This window comes from Alexandromys fortis, unplaced genomic scaffold (genome assembly GCF_014885135.2).
Source record: "Alexandromys fortis isolate MF-2015 unplaced genomic scaffold, M_Fortis_MF-2015_v1.1 scaffold_102, whole genome shotgun sequence".
In the NCBI taxonomy this organism is placed as follows: domain Eukaryota; kingdom Metazoa; phylum Chordata; class Mammalia; order Rodentia; family Cricetidae; genus Alexandromys; species Alexandromys fortis.
Genome location: NW_026067984.1, coordinates 1,189,552 through 1,201,916, shown reverse-complemented (window position 1 = coordinate 1,201,916; position 12,365 = coordinate 1,189,552). Strand labels below are relative to the sequence as shown.

At 44.2% G+C, this 12,365-nt stretch overlaps 2 protein-coding genes across 4 annotated transcripts in view; both read left to right on the top strand.

Annotated features, from left to right (window-relative positions):
- Positions 1 to 12,365, top strand: part of Rxfp1 (relaxin family peptide receptor 1) — an 80,798-nt gene that overhangs the window by 13,449 nt on the left and 54,984 nt on the right. For 2 of the 3 annotated variants that reach the window (XM_050158745.1, XM_050158743.1), the window contains exon 2: positions 11,822 to 11,959. In XM_050158745.1, coding sequence (XP_050014702.1) covers positions 11,822 to 11,959 — 138 coding nt within the window. Of the gene's footprint in view, positions 1 to 11,821; positions 11,960 to 12,365 lie in introns of those variants that run through there. The other variant, XM_050158748.1, reaches the window with a different exon arrangement.
- On the top strand, positions 6,743 to 7,213 carry LOC126511558 (60S ribosomal protein L35a). Its single transcript, XM_050158758.1, has one exon. The coding sequence runs from the start codon at positions 6,849 to 6,851 to the stop codon at positions 7,179 to 7,181; it is 333 nt and encodes a 110-aa protein (XP_050014715.1). The 5' UTR covers positions 6,743 to 6,848; the 3' UTR covers positions 7,182 to 7,213.

Genomic DNA, 12,365 nt, shown 5'->3' with positions numbered 1-12,365 from the left:
GGAGAAAGGGTCTCCTGGGCTCAGAGTTCCAGGCTACAATTGCATGAAAGTCAAAACAGCAGGAAGCAGCTGTCACATGACAAACACCGCCAAAAACAGACCCGCGAATTAGTGACTTCGTGCTCAGCTCTCTCTCTTCCGTTCATTCAGCACAGGGCCAAGCCCATGAAATAGGATTGCACATCTTCAGGATGGGCCTTCCCACCACAGTTCACCCAGTGTAACAATAATGATTACAGAAGAGATCTTAAACGTGAGTGGGAGGACAGAGGAGAATTTGAAGAGGGGAAAAGGTGGGGTGGATGTGATGTCAATACAGAAATTCTCGAAAACATTAAGTTTTAAGAAAGAAAACTCCTCCCGTGCATGGCCATGAGTCAGCCTAATCTAGAGGACTCCCCGTTTAGACTCCCTTCCCAGTTTTATCTATGTTTTTATTGAGCCAAAAATCAAAACTATTCATCACGCTAATAAATTTCTCAATATGTTCTGAAGAAAATAAACACATGGGCTAGGATAGTAACGAGCAAAGAATGCGGGGGAAGGTTAGCTGGAACAATCCTAAACAGCATCTCCCATCCAAGTATTAACCAGGCCCAGCATGCTTCCCTCCAGATCGGGGCAATGTTTTAGTAGACATAAACAGTCTTTCTAAGGCGGTGTTACTTACGAGAAGAGCCCCTTGCCTTGTAGAGACCTGGACAACAATAATCTAAATATCTAGAAAGGCAGACTGGCTCACAAAAAAGACCTGGAGGAACTGAGAACACAGCAAGGGTTCTCAAGCTGAGAAAGGGAAGTCAGCCAGGGGACAGCTGTGACCTATTCCTAGACGCTCTGAGAGGAAAAGTGAAAAGGAAGGACGTTACTCTAGGGACTGTGAGGTCCCAGAGGAGTTCTGGAGGGAGAACACTTTGTAATCTCGTTTTTTGAAGAATATTCTAGGTGCTGTATGATGACCAGGCTGGCAAGAGACTGAGAAGAAGTCAGAAGGCCAGGTAGGGGACAGCTACTGTTCAGTCAGCCTGGTTATCCACACACGGGACACCGCAGAAATGAGGAGTTTACACACTGATCACAGTCATACACAAACGTTCTCTAGCACTTGAAAACCAGATGAAAAATGAGAAGAGAATTGCTTACCCCTAGGAAATAAGAGGACTCAAAAGGGTCAATCATTTTCAGTTAAAAAAAAAAGGGGGGGAGCTGGAGAGATGGCTCAGTGGTTAAGAGCATTGCCTGCTCTTCCAAAGGTCCTGAGTTCAATTCCCAGCAACCACATGGTGGCTCACAACCATCTGTAAAGAGGTCCGGCGCCCTCTTCTGGCCTTCAGGCATACACACAGACAGAATATTGTATACATAATAAACAAATATTAAAAAAAAAGGGGGGGTATGTAGGAATCTAGCTCTTCTCTCCCGGATCACTCTTGCCTCTTCCCTGCCACAGATGTGTATCTAACCCACCTAACAATCTTGAGAGCTGGATATAGATGGGTATCCAACAACCAGCCACACAAAGCAAGGTCTGGTGGCAATGGCTGTATCAAAGTGCAACTGAAGATGGAGGAAAGCAATCCTCCCTCACTACTTAACGTAGTGACCGGAATTGGCAACCATGTCCATCACAAGCTTTACTCTTAATCTGAGGTGGCAGCATGGACAGAGAGGGGAAGTCATGCATCCAGCAACAGCAATTAAGTGCTTGCTAGCAGGCCTGTCCATGATGGGCAATCACCAAAGAGTGTAAATATTGGCTGCTTCCCGATAGACACTTATAAGACATGATGGAAGATGCCGACAATCTCTATGCAGTGGGAAAGTTGCCCATTCCTTCCACATAAACCACATGCGGCAACACGTGTTTGACACAGAGTGCTTATAACTTTATGGGCTGGTGTTTGATGGGATATTTGACAGAGTCCATGAAAAATGATTTCAGCACAGCTATTGGTTACCATATAACGAACCTGGAAGTAAAGACAGGTGGACGTACAGAGGTGATTAACATCTGAACTTGGATGTCAACCAAGGCAGCAGCGAGTAGCTGCTTCAGATTCCTTAACGTTCACCTAACTGCACTAGGTACCTAGGAGTTAGTGAACCCTATATCTAAAAATAAAAAATGTTTAAGAATCTGTTCAGGGGTTGCAGAGACAGCTTGGAGTTAAGGAAATTTATTGAGCTTGCAAGGGACACCCGTCTGGGTTCCAGAACCCACATGGCAGCTGCATGTTGGAGTTGTAACTGTCTGTAACTCCAGTGTTGAGATAGGTGGAGGCCTGGACTGACCAACTCAGCTACTACCCAGACCGACATCCAGGACTTTGGAGTTGGCCCTACTCATTATCTGAGAGCATGGAAGACTTTTCTATCTATTGGTATCTTATTTCTTTCTCCAATTCTTAAATTGGTTATCTCAAGATGTTTTTGAGGCTACTGTGAAAGTTATTGTTTCCCTGGTTTCTTTCTTATTTCGTTTCAGTTCATAAAGAAGGGTTACTGGTTTTTTTTTCTTTAAAAATTGTTCTTTATTGAAAATGTTTTTATATAGTGAAATATTTGTATTATAAAATATAATGGAGAAAAATTATAAGAGGACTTGAAAAATACTTCTTGCATGAGTATTTTCTTTTTTTTAAATATAATTTTTTATTGAAAAAAAATTTTCCGCCTCCTCCCCGTCTCCCTTCCCCCCCCCTCTTCTCTCCCCCTCCCCCCACTCCTCTCCCCCTCCCTCTCCAGTCTGATGGGCAGTCAGGGTTCCCTGCCCTGTGGAAAGTCCAAAGTCCTCCCCGCTCCATCCTGGTCTAGGAAGGTGTACATCCAAACTGGCTAGGCTCCCACAAAGCCAGAACATGAAGTAGGATCAAAACCCAGTGGCATTGTCCTTGGCTTCTCAGCAGCCCTCATTGTCCGCCATATTCAGAGAGTCCGGTTTTATCCCGTGCTTTTTCAGTCGCAGTCCAGCTGGTCTTGGTGAGCTCACAATAGATCAGCCCCACTGTCTCCAGGGTTACTGGTTTTTGTGAGTCAAGTTTGTAACCTGCAACTTTTCTGGAAATGTTTATCCTTTGTAGGGGTTTCCTGGTGGAGTCTTTAGGGTCATTTATATGCGCAATTCTATCATCTGCAAATAAAGATATCTTGACTCCTTCCTTTCCTATTTGTATCCTCTTGATCTCCTTCAGTTGTTTTACTGCTCTAGTGAAGATTTCAAGTGCTATACTGAATGAGCATGGAGAGAGGAGACAGCCTTGTCTTGTTTCTGGTTTTACAGGAACTGCTTTGGATCTTTCCATTTGGGTTGATGTGGGCTGTGGGCTGGAAACTGCCTTTATTATGTTGATGTATGTCCCTTGTATCCTTATACTCTCCAGGACCCTTGTCATGAAAGCATGTTGGATTTGTCAAAGGTCTTTTCTGCATCTGAGATGATCATGTGGTTTTTGTCTTTCAGTTTGTTTATGTTGTGGATTGCATTTATCAATATACATATGTTGAACCATCTCTCCCTCTCTGGGACCAAACTTACCTGACCATAGAGGATAATCTTTTTTGATGTGTTCTTGGATTTGGCTTCCAAGTATTTTATTGAGAATTTTTGCATCTTGTTCCTAAAGGAAATTGGTCTGTAATTTTATCTTTGTCTATAGGTTATAAACAGCTATGTGGAAATGTGATCGCACAAAAAGGGTCTCTTAGGAGGGGGGCAGAGATCAAGAAGATCTGTGTGTTTGAACTCTTCTTAGCCTCTCTGCTAAGTTTTTCTTTCTCTCAAGTAGCCATGCCACAGAAGATCTCTGACATAGTGTGAGACACGGGCAGGCCGCAGAAGCTCTTTATAGCTAATACTTACACAGAAAACCAAGGAACGCTCAGGGCAGTATTTTTAGATTTTATTGCTAACTTTTGAGAAAGTTCCAGTTTTTAAGACCTACCATGGGGAAAAAGAATTCCAGCTTCTATGGCTTCACCAGTGAAGTGGAGGCAGAATGAGGGAGGAGAGACAGGAAGGCAAGAGAAAGTCAGAACCTGTGCTTCTGCGTCTGCTTCTGACATCACTTTAGGGTCTCAGTTCTTCTGAGTCCAACATGCCTCCCAAAGTGGAATCATGCTTTAACACTGGTTAGGTATAAAATTCAATTGCTACAAATTAACAAAAGCCAGATTCAAAGGTCTTGGCTATTTCAGTCAGACATTGAATCACTCAGTACAGATTTACTACATCAAGATGTTTCATGAATGCTCAGTAGACACATCTCAAATCTCACACAAAGTATAACATGTTCTCTTGGTTTCCTGCTGTATCTGTTTATGTTAACATGGGTGTGTGGTGCTAACACACTCTTCCAGAAAACGTCCTTTGCCTGTGCTCCCTACCTTGAGCAGAATAGACTTGAATTGTCAAAAACTTCTGAAATGTTCTTGCTAACTTGTTCAATAATCCTCACGGTTATCACTAACATGGATATTCCCCACTGGTAATAGTGGCACAAACTGCAGTCTTTTTCCCAAGACTCTCATCCAAAACAAAAACCGTCACTGTTTCCAAAATAGCAGAACAGCTGCACTCATCCCCTACTTGCTAGTGTCCTGCTACTTCTTAATTCTCTTGGGATTATAATTCTCAATTATAAAATCTCAACAATAAGGATTAAGATAAGGAATCTTAAATAGTGAACTGTCTGCTCCACAGTGAGCAGTCTGTGAATGTTTCTGTTATGCATTTCTGTGGTTTGGAAGACTGTCTCGTAGAGGTATATTTTAAGCTTAGTCCTCAGACAGTGACACTAATAAGAGGCACAGAGATCTTTAAGAGGTAGGACCTTTTGGAAGGATGTGTGTCACTGGGGATGTGCATTTGAAGAGGATGTCAAAACCCCAGCCCTTCCTTCTTCCTCTTCGCGGACTGCCTGGCATAAAGGCGAGCTGTAGATTTCACTGTGATGTATTGCCCTATGCAACAGGCCATTGGTCATAGACTGACACCACAAAAACTCTGAACCAAATAAACCTTACCTTGTTTTAGGGTGTGTTTTTCACATATTTCATGGCAATTATGGAAATCCAGCTACTCCGTTATAAGTGTTGCAGTTATGAAGGAAAAAGTGTAGCGTATCCTGGTCGTCAGAATACCTGAAGGTATCTGAGGAATACCTGAAGTGTTACAGCTCTGAAAGTGGTGGACAGTCTCCCCAGCCAAGTGTTACAGTTCTTGCTCCCAGAAAGGATTGGTAATGCAAGTGTAACAATGTTCATCCAGCAGGGGAGGATTTCCGCAGGGAAGTTGTTACAATTTGGCTCTGCTCTGCTCCAGAGAAGGGTTACACGGCTCTGCTCATCTTCCCCAGAGTGTAACAACTTGGTTCCAGTAAGGGAAAGTTTCCCAGCCAAAATGTTACAGTTCTGTTCTGACTCCACTCTGGCAAGAGCCATTACAGCTCTGCTCTGCTCAGGACGTTTCCAGGGAGAAATGTAGCAGTTCTGCTTCACTTCCGCAAAAGAAAGTCGCTACAACCAACCTCACTCTAGAGATTTATTGGGAGGGAGGAGCCTAGGTGAGTGGCTGCCACTACCATGGTGGAAAAAGGCAGCCCCAAATTGAACAGGTACAGGGCTTTTATAGGGTTTCTTAGGGTTGGAGCTTCCCAGGGTGACAGTTTTCAGAGTGAGGTTGATAGGGTTCTCAATTCCTGAGCTTGAGACAAGCTCACAGATTAAGGTTGGACTTTGTCCTCAGGGATTAGCTGGATTTCAATTACTGAGTGGGTTAAGGGGCAGGATATTTCCCTGGCTCTGGTCTCAGGGCCAGGGTGTTCTTTCATTGGCCCTTTTTACCCTACATCCATGCATAGCTCTGGATCTCTCAGCCTAAACTCTTCTGAGATTCTAGGGAAGAGAAACTGCCCTGTGCATGTGGCATATCTATCAGCAATCCTGGCCTCTACTTACTAGATGTCGTTAACACCCTCTATGTGCTGGCAATCAAATATTTTTCCAGCCAGATGTAGTTGCTGCTACCTGTAGTTTGAACTACACGGGACATGTATTAGTCAGGACTCTGTAGAGGAACATCACTAACTGAGAGGGGTGTACTAGATTGGTGTAAAGTTAATACATAAAAATTAAATGACAAATGAAATTTACCATCAGGCCAAAAGAACTTCAGAACTGTGACTATTCGTTCATGGAAAAGTAAGGTATGAAGCTTGCAGGGTATTTTAAAGTTTAGTGGGCCCTTTCTCCCAAGGGGAAAGTCAAGTTCTCCTCCACAGCCTAGGGACTCTAGCATGGTATTTTCAGGAAACAGAAAGACCCAAGCTCGGCTCTGGCTGCTCCTCCCCAGCTTGTGTGGAGAATGTGAACTCAAGGCTGCAGGGCCACTGGGACCAGCCTGTCACACAGAACACAACTACTTGCCACTGGCACAATGTCCCCATGCCAAAGCTCTTTGCTTCCATCCAGCTAGGCACCAGAGGAGATGTGATAGTTCAGGAAGGTCTCTAATCTCATTTGCTGTTATCAGGCCACCACAACTCCTCCCAACACAGCAACCTATGCTACTAATGTACCCTCCTTCCATCTCTCTGGCGAGTCTGTCATCCTTTCAAATAGATTGTCAACCTGACCTGGAATTCCTCATCTTTAAAAGGAAACTGTGGGGCGGGGGGGAGACACTAGTGTTTCTTTCTTGTTTGGTTGGTTGGTTTGATTTTGTTTGGGAAAGAGTCTCGCTATGGCGGTTTTTGGCGTGGGTTCATCCGCATCACTCACCGAGACGCCCCTGCATCTCGGAGACCCTGCCGGCCATCGGCCTGCTGGGAACAGGACTTCTAAAGGACAGTATGTCTGGAAGGCTGTGGTGCAAGGCCACTTTTGCTGGCTATAAGCGAGGTCTCCGGAACCAGAGAGAGCACACGGCTCTCCTTAAAATTGAAGGCGTTTATGCCCAAGATGAAACTGAATTCTACTTGGGCAAGAGATGCGCTTATGTGTATAAAGCAAAGAACAACACAGTGACACCTGGAGGCAAACCAAACAAAACCAGAGTGATCTGGGGGAAAGTAACTCGGGCCCATGGAAACAGTGGCATGGTCCGTGCCAAATTCCGAAGCAACCTTCCTGCAAAAGCCATTGGACACAGAATCCGTGTGATGCTGTACCCATCCCGGATTTAAACCAATGAAAAGTAAATAAATAAAAGTGGAAGAAGAAAAAAAAAGAGTCTCACTATGTAGCTCTGACTGTCCTGGAACCCTTTATGTAGACCAGACTGACCTAGAACCCTCAGAGATCCTCCTGCTTCTACCTCCCCAGTGCTGGGGTTAAAGGCATGTGCCACCAGACCCAGTATACTGGAAATTCAGTTACTAGAAGAAAAAATATGACCCTCCAAAGTAAGAGAGGTTTGTTCTTCTTACTGAAAAGAACCTGGTGGGCTAGTGATGCCAAGGTCAGCATGTGTGACTCGGCATCGCTGAGCTCCTTTCGTGTGTCGGTGCTTGCTAATCACAGCTGCAAGGAGGTTGCTGAGGATCTACACGCCATCTCATGTTGGAGGCTGGAGCATGGAAGGCATTTGTTAGTTTCAGGAACGCGAGCTCCTCCAGGACTTCCTGGTCTCCATCGCCAGGATGTGGTCTCCATCGCCAGAAGAGTGTATTGTAGCCAACTGAAGGCAAGAGAGCTAGGAAAGTTGTTCTTACCAGTGCCTTCATGGGGAGCCAGTGAGTGGTCAGGGTTGCTGGGATAGCCAGGTAACCAGCAAGCCAACAGTGCCCACCACACTTGCGTGTAACAGTGATGTGAGCTTACTATGTGCACAATCATGAAACCTTTGATTTCTTGTTTCAGATCTTACTGTTCTATTCATAATCTTTCCAGATGGGAAATCTTCCTCGCTGTCTAACTCACCAAGTTCAGCTTAAGTTGAGTGAGCTGAGCCCCTTACAAAACCCTTCACAAACATATTGAACTATTATTTGAAAAAAATCTTACACATGAACTAATTTTATTTTATATGGTTCAAATGTTTGCTTAAAATTCTAAAAAAAATCCAATAAAATTAATTTTAAATATAGCAAATGTCAAGTTTTCTTCAGCATTTTAATGCTGCTTATATATTTCATTCCATTTTTTTCTGATTAAAGTACACATGTAGAACCAGACACAGTGATGCTTACTTGTAACCATGGTTACTTGGGAATCTAGGGTTAGGGGATATGAGTTCAAAACCAGCTTTGGCAATATAAGGGGATATGTCTCCAAAAGGAAAAAAAAAGAAATGAAGGTAAAGAGGGAGGGAAGGAGGGAAGGAAGGAGGGAGAGAGAGTGTGGAGAGAGAGACAGAGAGAGAGAGAGAGAGAGAGAGAGAGAGAGAGAGAGAGAGAGAAATCTGGGGTTGGAGAGATGGTTCAGAAGTTAAGAGATCACACCTTTTTTCCAGGGCACTCAAATTTGTTTCCTGTTCTATGACTGAATAGCTCACAACTGCCTGAACTTCAGCTTCAGGGTGTTTAAAACCCTTTGTTGTCCTCCTCAGCACCCACATATGTGTGATATACAGACACACACATAATCATATAAATAAATTTTTAAGAAAATACATTTTAAAAAGTATATATATATGTATATATATGTGTGTGTGTGTATATATATATATATATATATATATATATATATATAATTCAAGGGGAGAATTGTACAAGTCAGTCAAAGCTCCATCTCGGACAAACAAGTAGAAAGGAGTGTGTGTGTGTGTGTGTGTGCATGCACACGTGCGCATGCTCGTTCCACAACACACGTGGAAGTCAGAGAATAACTTGCAAGAGTAAGTCCCAGGATGGAAGCTAGGTCATCAGGCTGAGTGGCAAGCACCTTTACCAATAAGAAAACAAACAGCAGATAAGAAAGTCTGTGTCGTCTCTGACCCTGTGCGTCTGATGTGGGTCTCTATCCTTCCTTTGGGGCTGTCTTTGTCACTGCTCTAGTGCTGGGAAGAGACACCATGACCAAGGCAACTCTTACAAAATAAGGCATTTAACTGGGGCTTGCTTATAGTTTTAGAAGATCAGTTCATTATCATTACAGTGGGGAGCAGACAGGCACACTGTTGGTACAGCAGCTGAGAGCTTTACAGCCTGATCCACAGACAGCAGGCAAAGGGCTTTGGCACTGACTTTTGAAACCCCAAAGCCCACATCCAATGACACACCTCCTCCAACAAGCTCAAACCTCCTGATTCTTCCCAAAAGTCCCACTCCCTGGTGACTAAACATTCGAATATATTAGCTCTGGGGGCCATCCTCATTCTCATATCCTCAGGAAAGAGATTCATTAGAGGTTACCCTTGGCCTCACTCCTGGGACTAACCAGACTGGCCCAAAGGGGGAGTCAATGCCAGCTTTATTCCCCAGGCATTTCTGCTATTAGTCAGACAAATGAGTTCTGAGAAGGCACATTTCTCCATCTGTTGAGGTCCAAATGTCTTTAGTTCAAAATACCAACTCTGGAACACCAAGTAAATCCCCACACCTGTTACAAGATAATTTAACAAGAATTAGGGGAAGAAGAGATTAGGAGTTATGAGTCATACAGATATAGAATCAAAACGTCTCAAAGACTAATTCATTTACTAATGAGAAAATCAGTGGTAATTTAAGAGCTATTGTATGTGTGTGTTTAGCCAATAGGAACAATGGAACAAAAGCATACAAAATCAACTAATACCATGGAACAATAATTAATATATATCACCATCTTATCTCTACCACAGAAAAATCTGTATTTCTAGGGACAATGGTTATTTGCATTTTTATATGCTAGAGTTGAGAAAACAAAAAATCAATCAAACAAACAAACAAACAAAGAAGCTGTGAGGCCAAGATAACTCCGTTCCGTGATCTTGTGCGTTTTTCCAGTTTCAAAGTCTTTCACTTTTGCTCCAGTCCCATGGCTGTGCTGGGACAAAGCCAAACATCATGGGACATCTGGATAGTCAGGTGACAGGCAGGCTGGCATGCTTTCCTAGGGATGTTTCTTTGCAAACCTTTGGGTGACTTTCCAGAGAGGTTCATTATCACATCTCGTATTTGCCAGTCCCACAACAACACGATGTCTTCCTTCTGCTGTAAGGAACTGACGCCATAATCTAAGGGAGACATTCTTCCCACGTCTTTGCAGGTGGCCTTCAGTGTCTCCAGAACTTTCCCAGAGCTCTGCCTCCTGGCTGTTTGTCCTGAGCAATTGTGCCCTAAAGGCATTTGGGAGCCCACAGGAAGGTGTTCTGGGTTGGGGGTGAAAGGAGTGGTGGGTGGTGGAGCAGGCTAGAGAAATTCTCTGCAGGGAAAGCGGTCCAAGGTGGGGGCTAAAGTTGTCAGCCTAATTATGTTGAAGCAACAGAAAACACGTTCCTCACTCTGAGAAAAGCAGGGAGAGAAACTTAATGAGAGAAAAAAAATCAGCCTTAGTCTTGTGGTACTGCGTGGGAGGAGGGACTCAGGGTTCAGTATTGAGAAACGGACTGAAAAGTAAATGTAGATGTCTACATGCACAGGTCTGAACAACTGCACAGTCCCAGTCCATCCACTGAGGACATTGGGGAAACAACAGCCCAGTAGCCTTATGTACTGAGTCCTTAACTTGGCTTCTAAATATGATTCAACTCCCGAGGAGCCAGAACTCAGAGAAATGGTGGATTTGAAAGCCACAACAGGCAAAATAGATGATTCTGGAAAAATCATTCAGTGCCCGAAAGCATGGAAGTCCTCAGAGACCAGTGGGTTCTGTTGAGGCTTGAGAGGATCAAAGTCAGCTTGAGGTTCCCACCACCAAAGATGAAGACATTTGGGGACAGGGGTACAAAGAGGGGTAAGATGGATCAGCTGGCTAAGCATTCGTCATTGGTTCAATTCCTGGTCCTCGGAGCTGTCTTCCAGCCTTCACACGTGTGCCCTGGTGCCCTTGCCCTCTCATCCCCACATTCTGCACATTTACACAATAATAACAATTTTTAAAAGAACCAAAGGTGGCTCCAGATAAAACTAAAGACGTAAGAAATCATCTCGGGGCTAAGTCAAAACTTGCCCCATTCACTTACAGGATATTTGGGAGCCCCAGCTTGAATAGAACCTGAGAGTCCCGTGCCAATGGCATCTCAGTGTTCATCTGATTTTGATGGTTGTGTCCTGTTGTGGAGAAGGCCTTTACTTGTAGGGAATATATAGCAAAGTGTCTGGGGGTAGTAGCAGGGGAGCACTTTACTCTCGGACATTTCAGGGAGATGAAAAGATTCTTAGCCTGTATTTGCAGGTGCTCTGTCAGTTGGGGAATTTAAAATTGTAAATTAACATCAATCTATCATAATATTAATTATATTATAACTATATCATAATATCATAATGTTATGGAAATAGACTAATTTCGTGGTACAAGCACGTAAGAGAATTTGGGAACCAAGATGTATTGTCCTTTTGTGAACTGCCTTTATTTTAGGTTGAGGTCTGGCAGGGATAATTAATGTGCCCAGCTCTTTGAGGCCATAGGTTCAATCCCCACCACTTTGGCACTCATCGAGGTGTGGGGGCAGTGGATAACGAAAGAGAGGTTGGCAAGAGAATCCTAGGAACAGAAGCCAGTATGAGCATTCTAGTGAGGCAGAGACTCCAGAAAGTGGCCACGGCCACCATAGATGGTAATGCCAGGTTCCTGCTCTAACTGGTCCAGGGGACAAACGTGTGGGAACTATGAGGGGACTACCTTTAGTGCTATGTGTGTATTAACTGTCTCCAAATATCGCATCTCTCTCCCTCTTCCCCAGTCACTCCTGGGATTGCACAGGATGTCAGCTGTCCCCTTGGTTCCTTCCCCTGTGGGAACATCACCAAGTGCTTGCCCCAGCTGCTTCACTGCAACGGTGTGGACGACTGTGGGAACCGAGCAGACGAGGATAACTGCGGTGAGTGAGGAGCTGGGTCACAGCCAGCAAGGCCTGGCCATGCCAACCTGGAAGAGAACTGAGTGTGTGGGGGCAGGGGGTTGATTGGCTTCTGTATCTACTTTGGGAAAGGACCAGAATCGGCATAAGACACCCCAAGACCAAGTTCTCAGCACAAAGGAGATTTATTTGTCCTGGAGGTGTAGTAGGAGGCTGCTTGTTCATTCCTGGCCATTCATACTTGAAATAAACACACAGAAACTATATTAATTTAAACACTGCTTGGTTTATTAGCTTAGGCGTCTCCTCCTCCTCTTCCTCCTCCTCCTACTTTTCTTCTTCTTCTTCTTCTCCTCCTCCTCCTCCTCCTCCTCCTCCTCCTCCTCCTCCTCCTCCTCCTCCTCCTCCTCCTCCTCCTTCTTCTTCT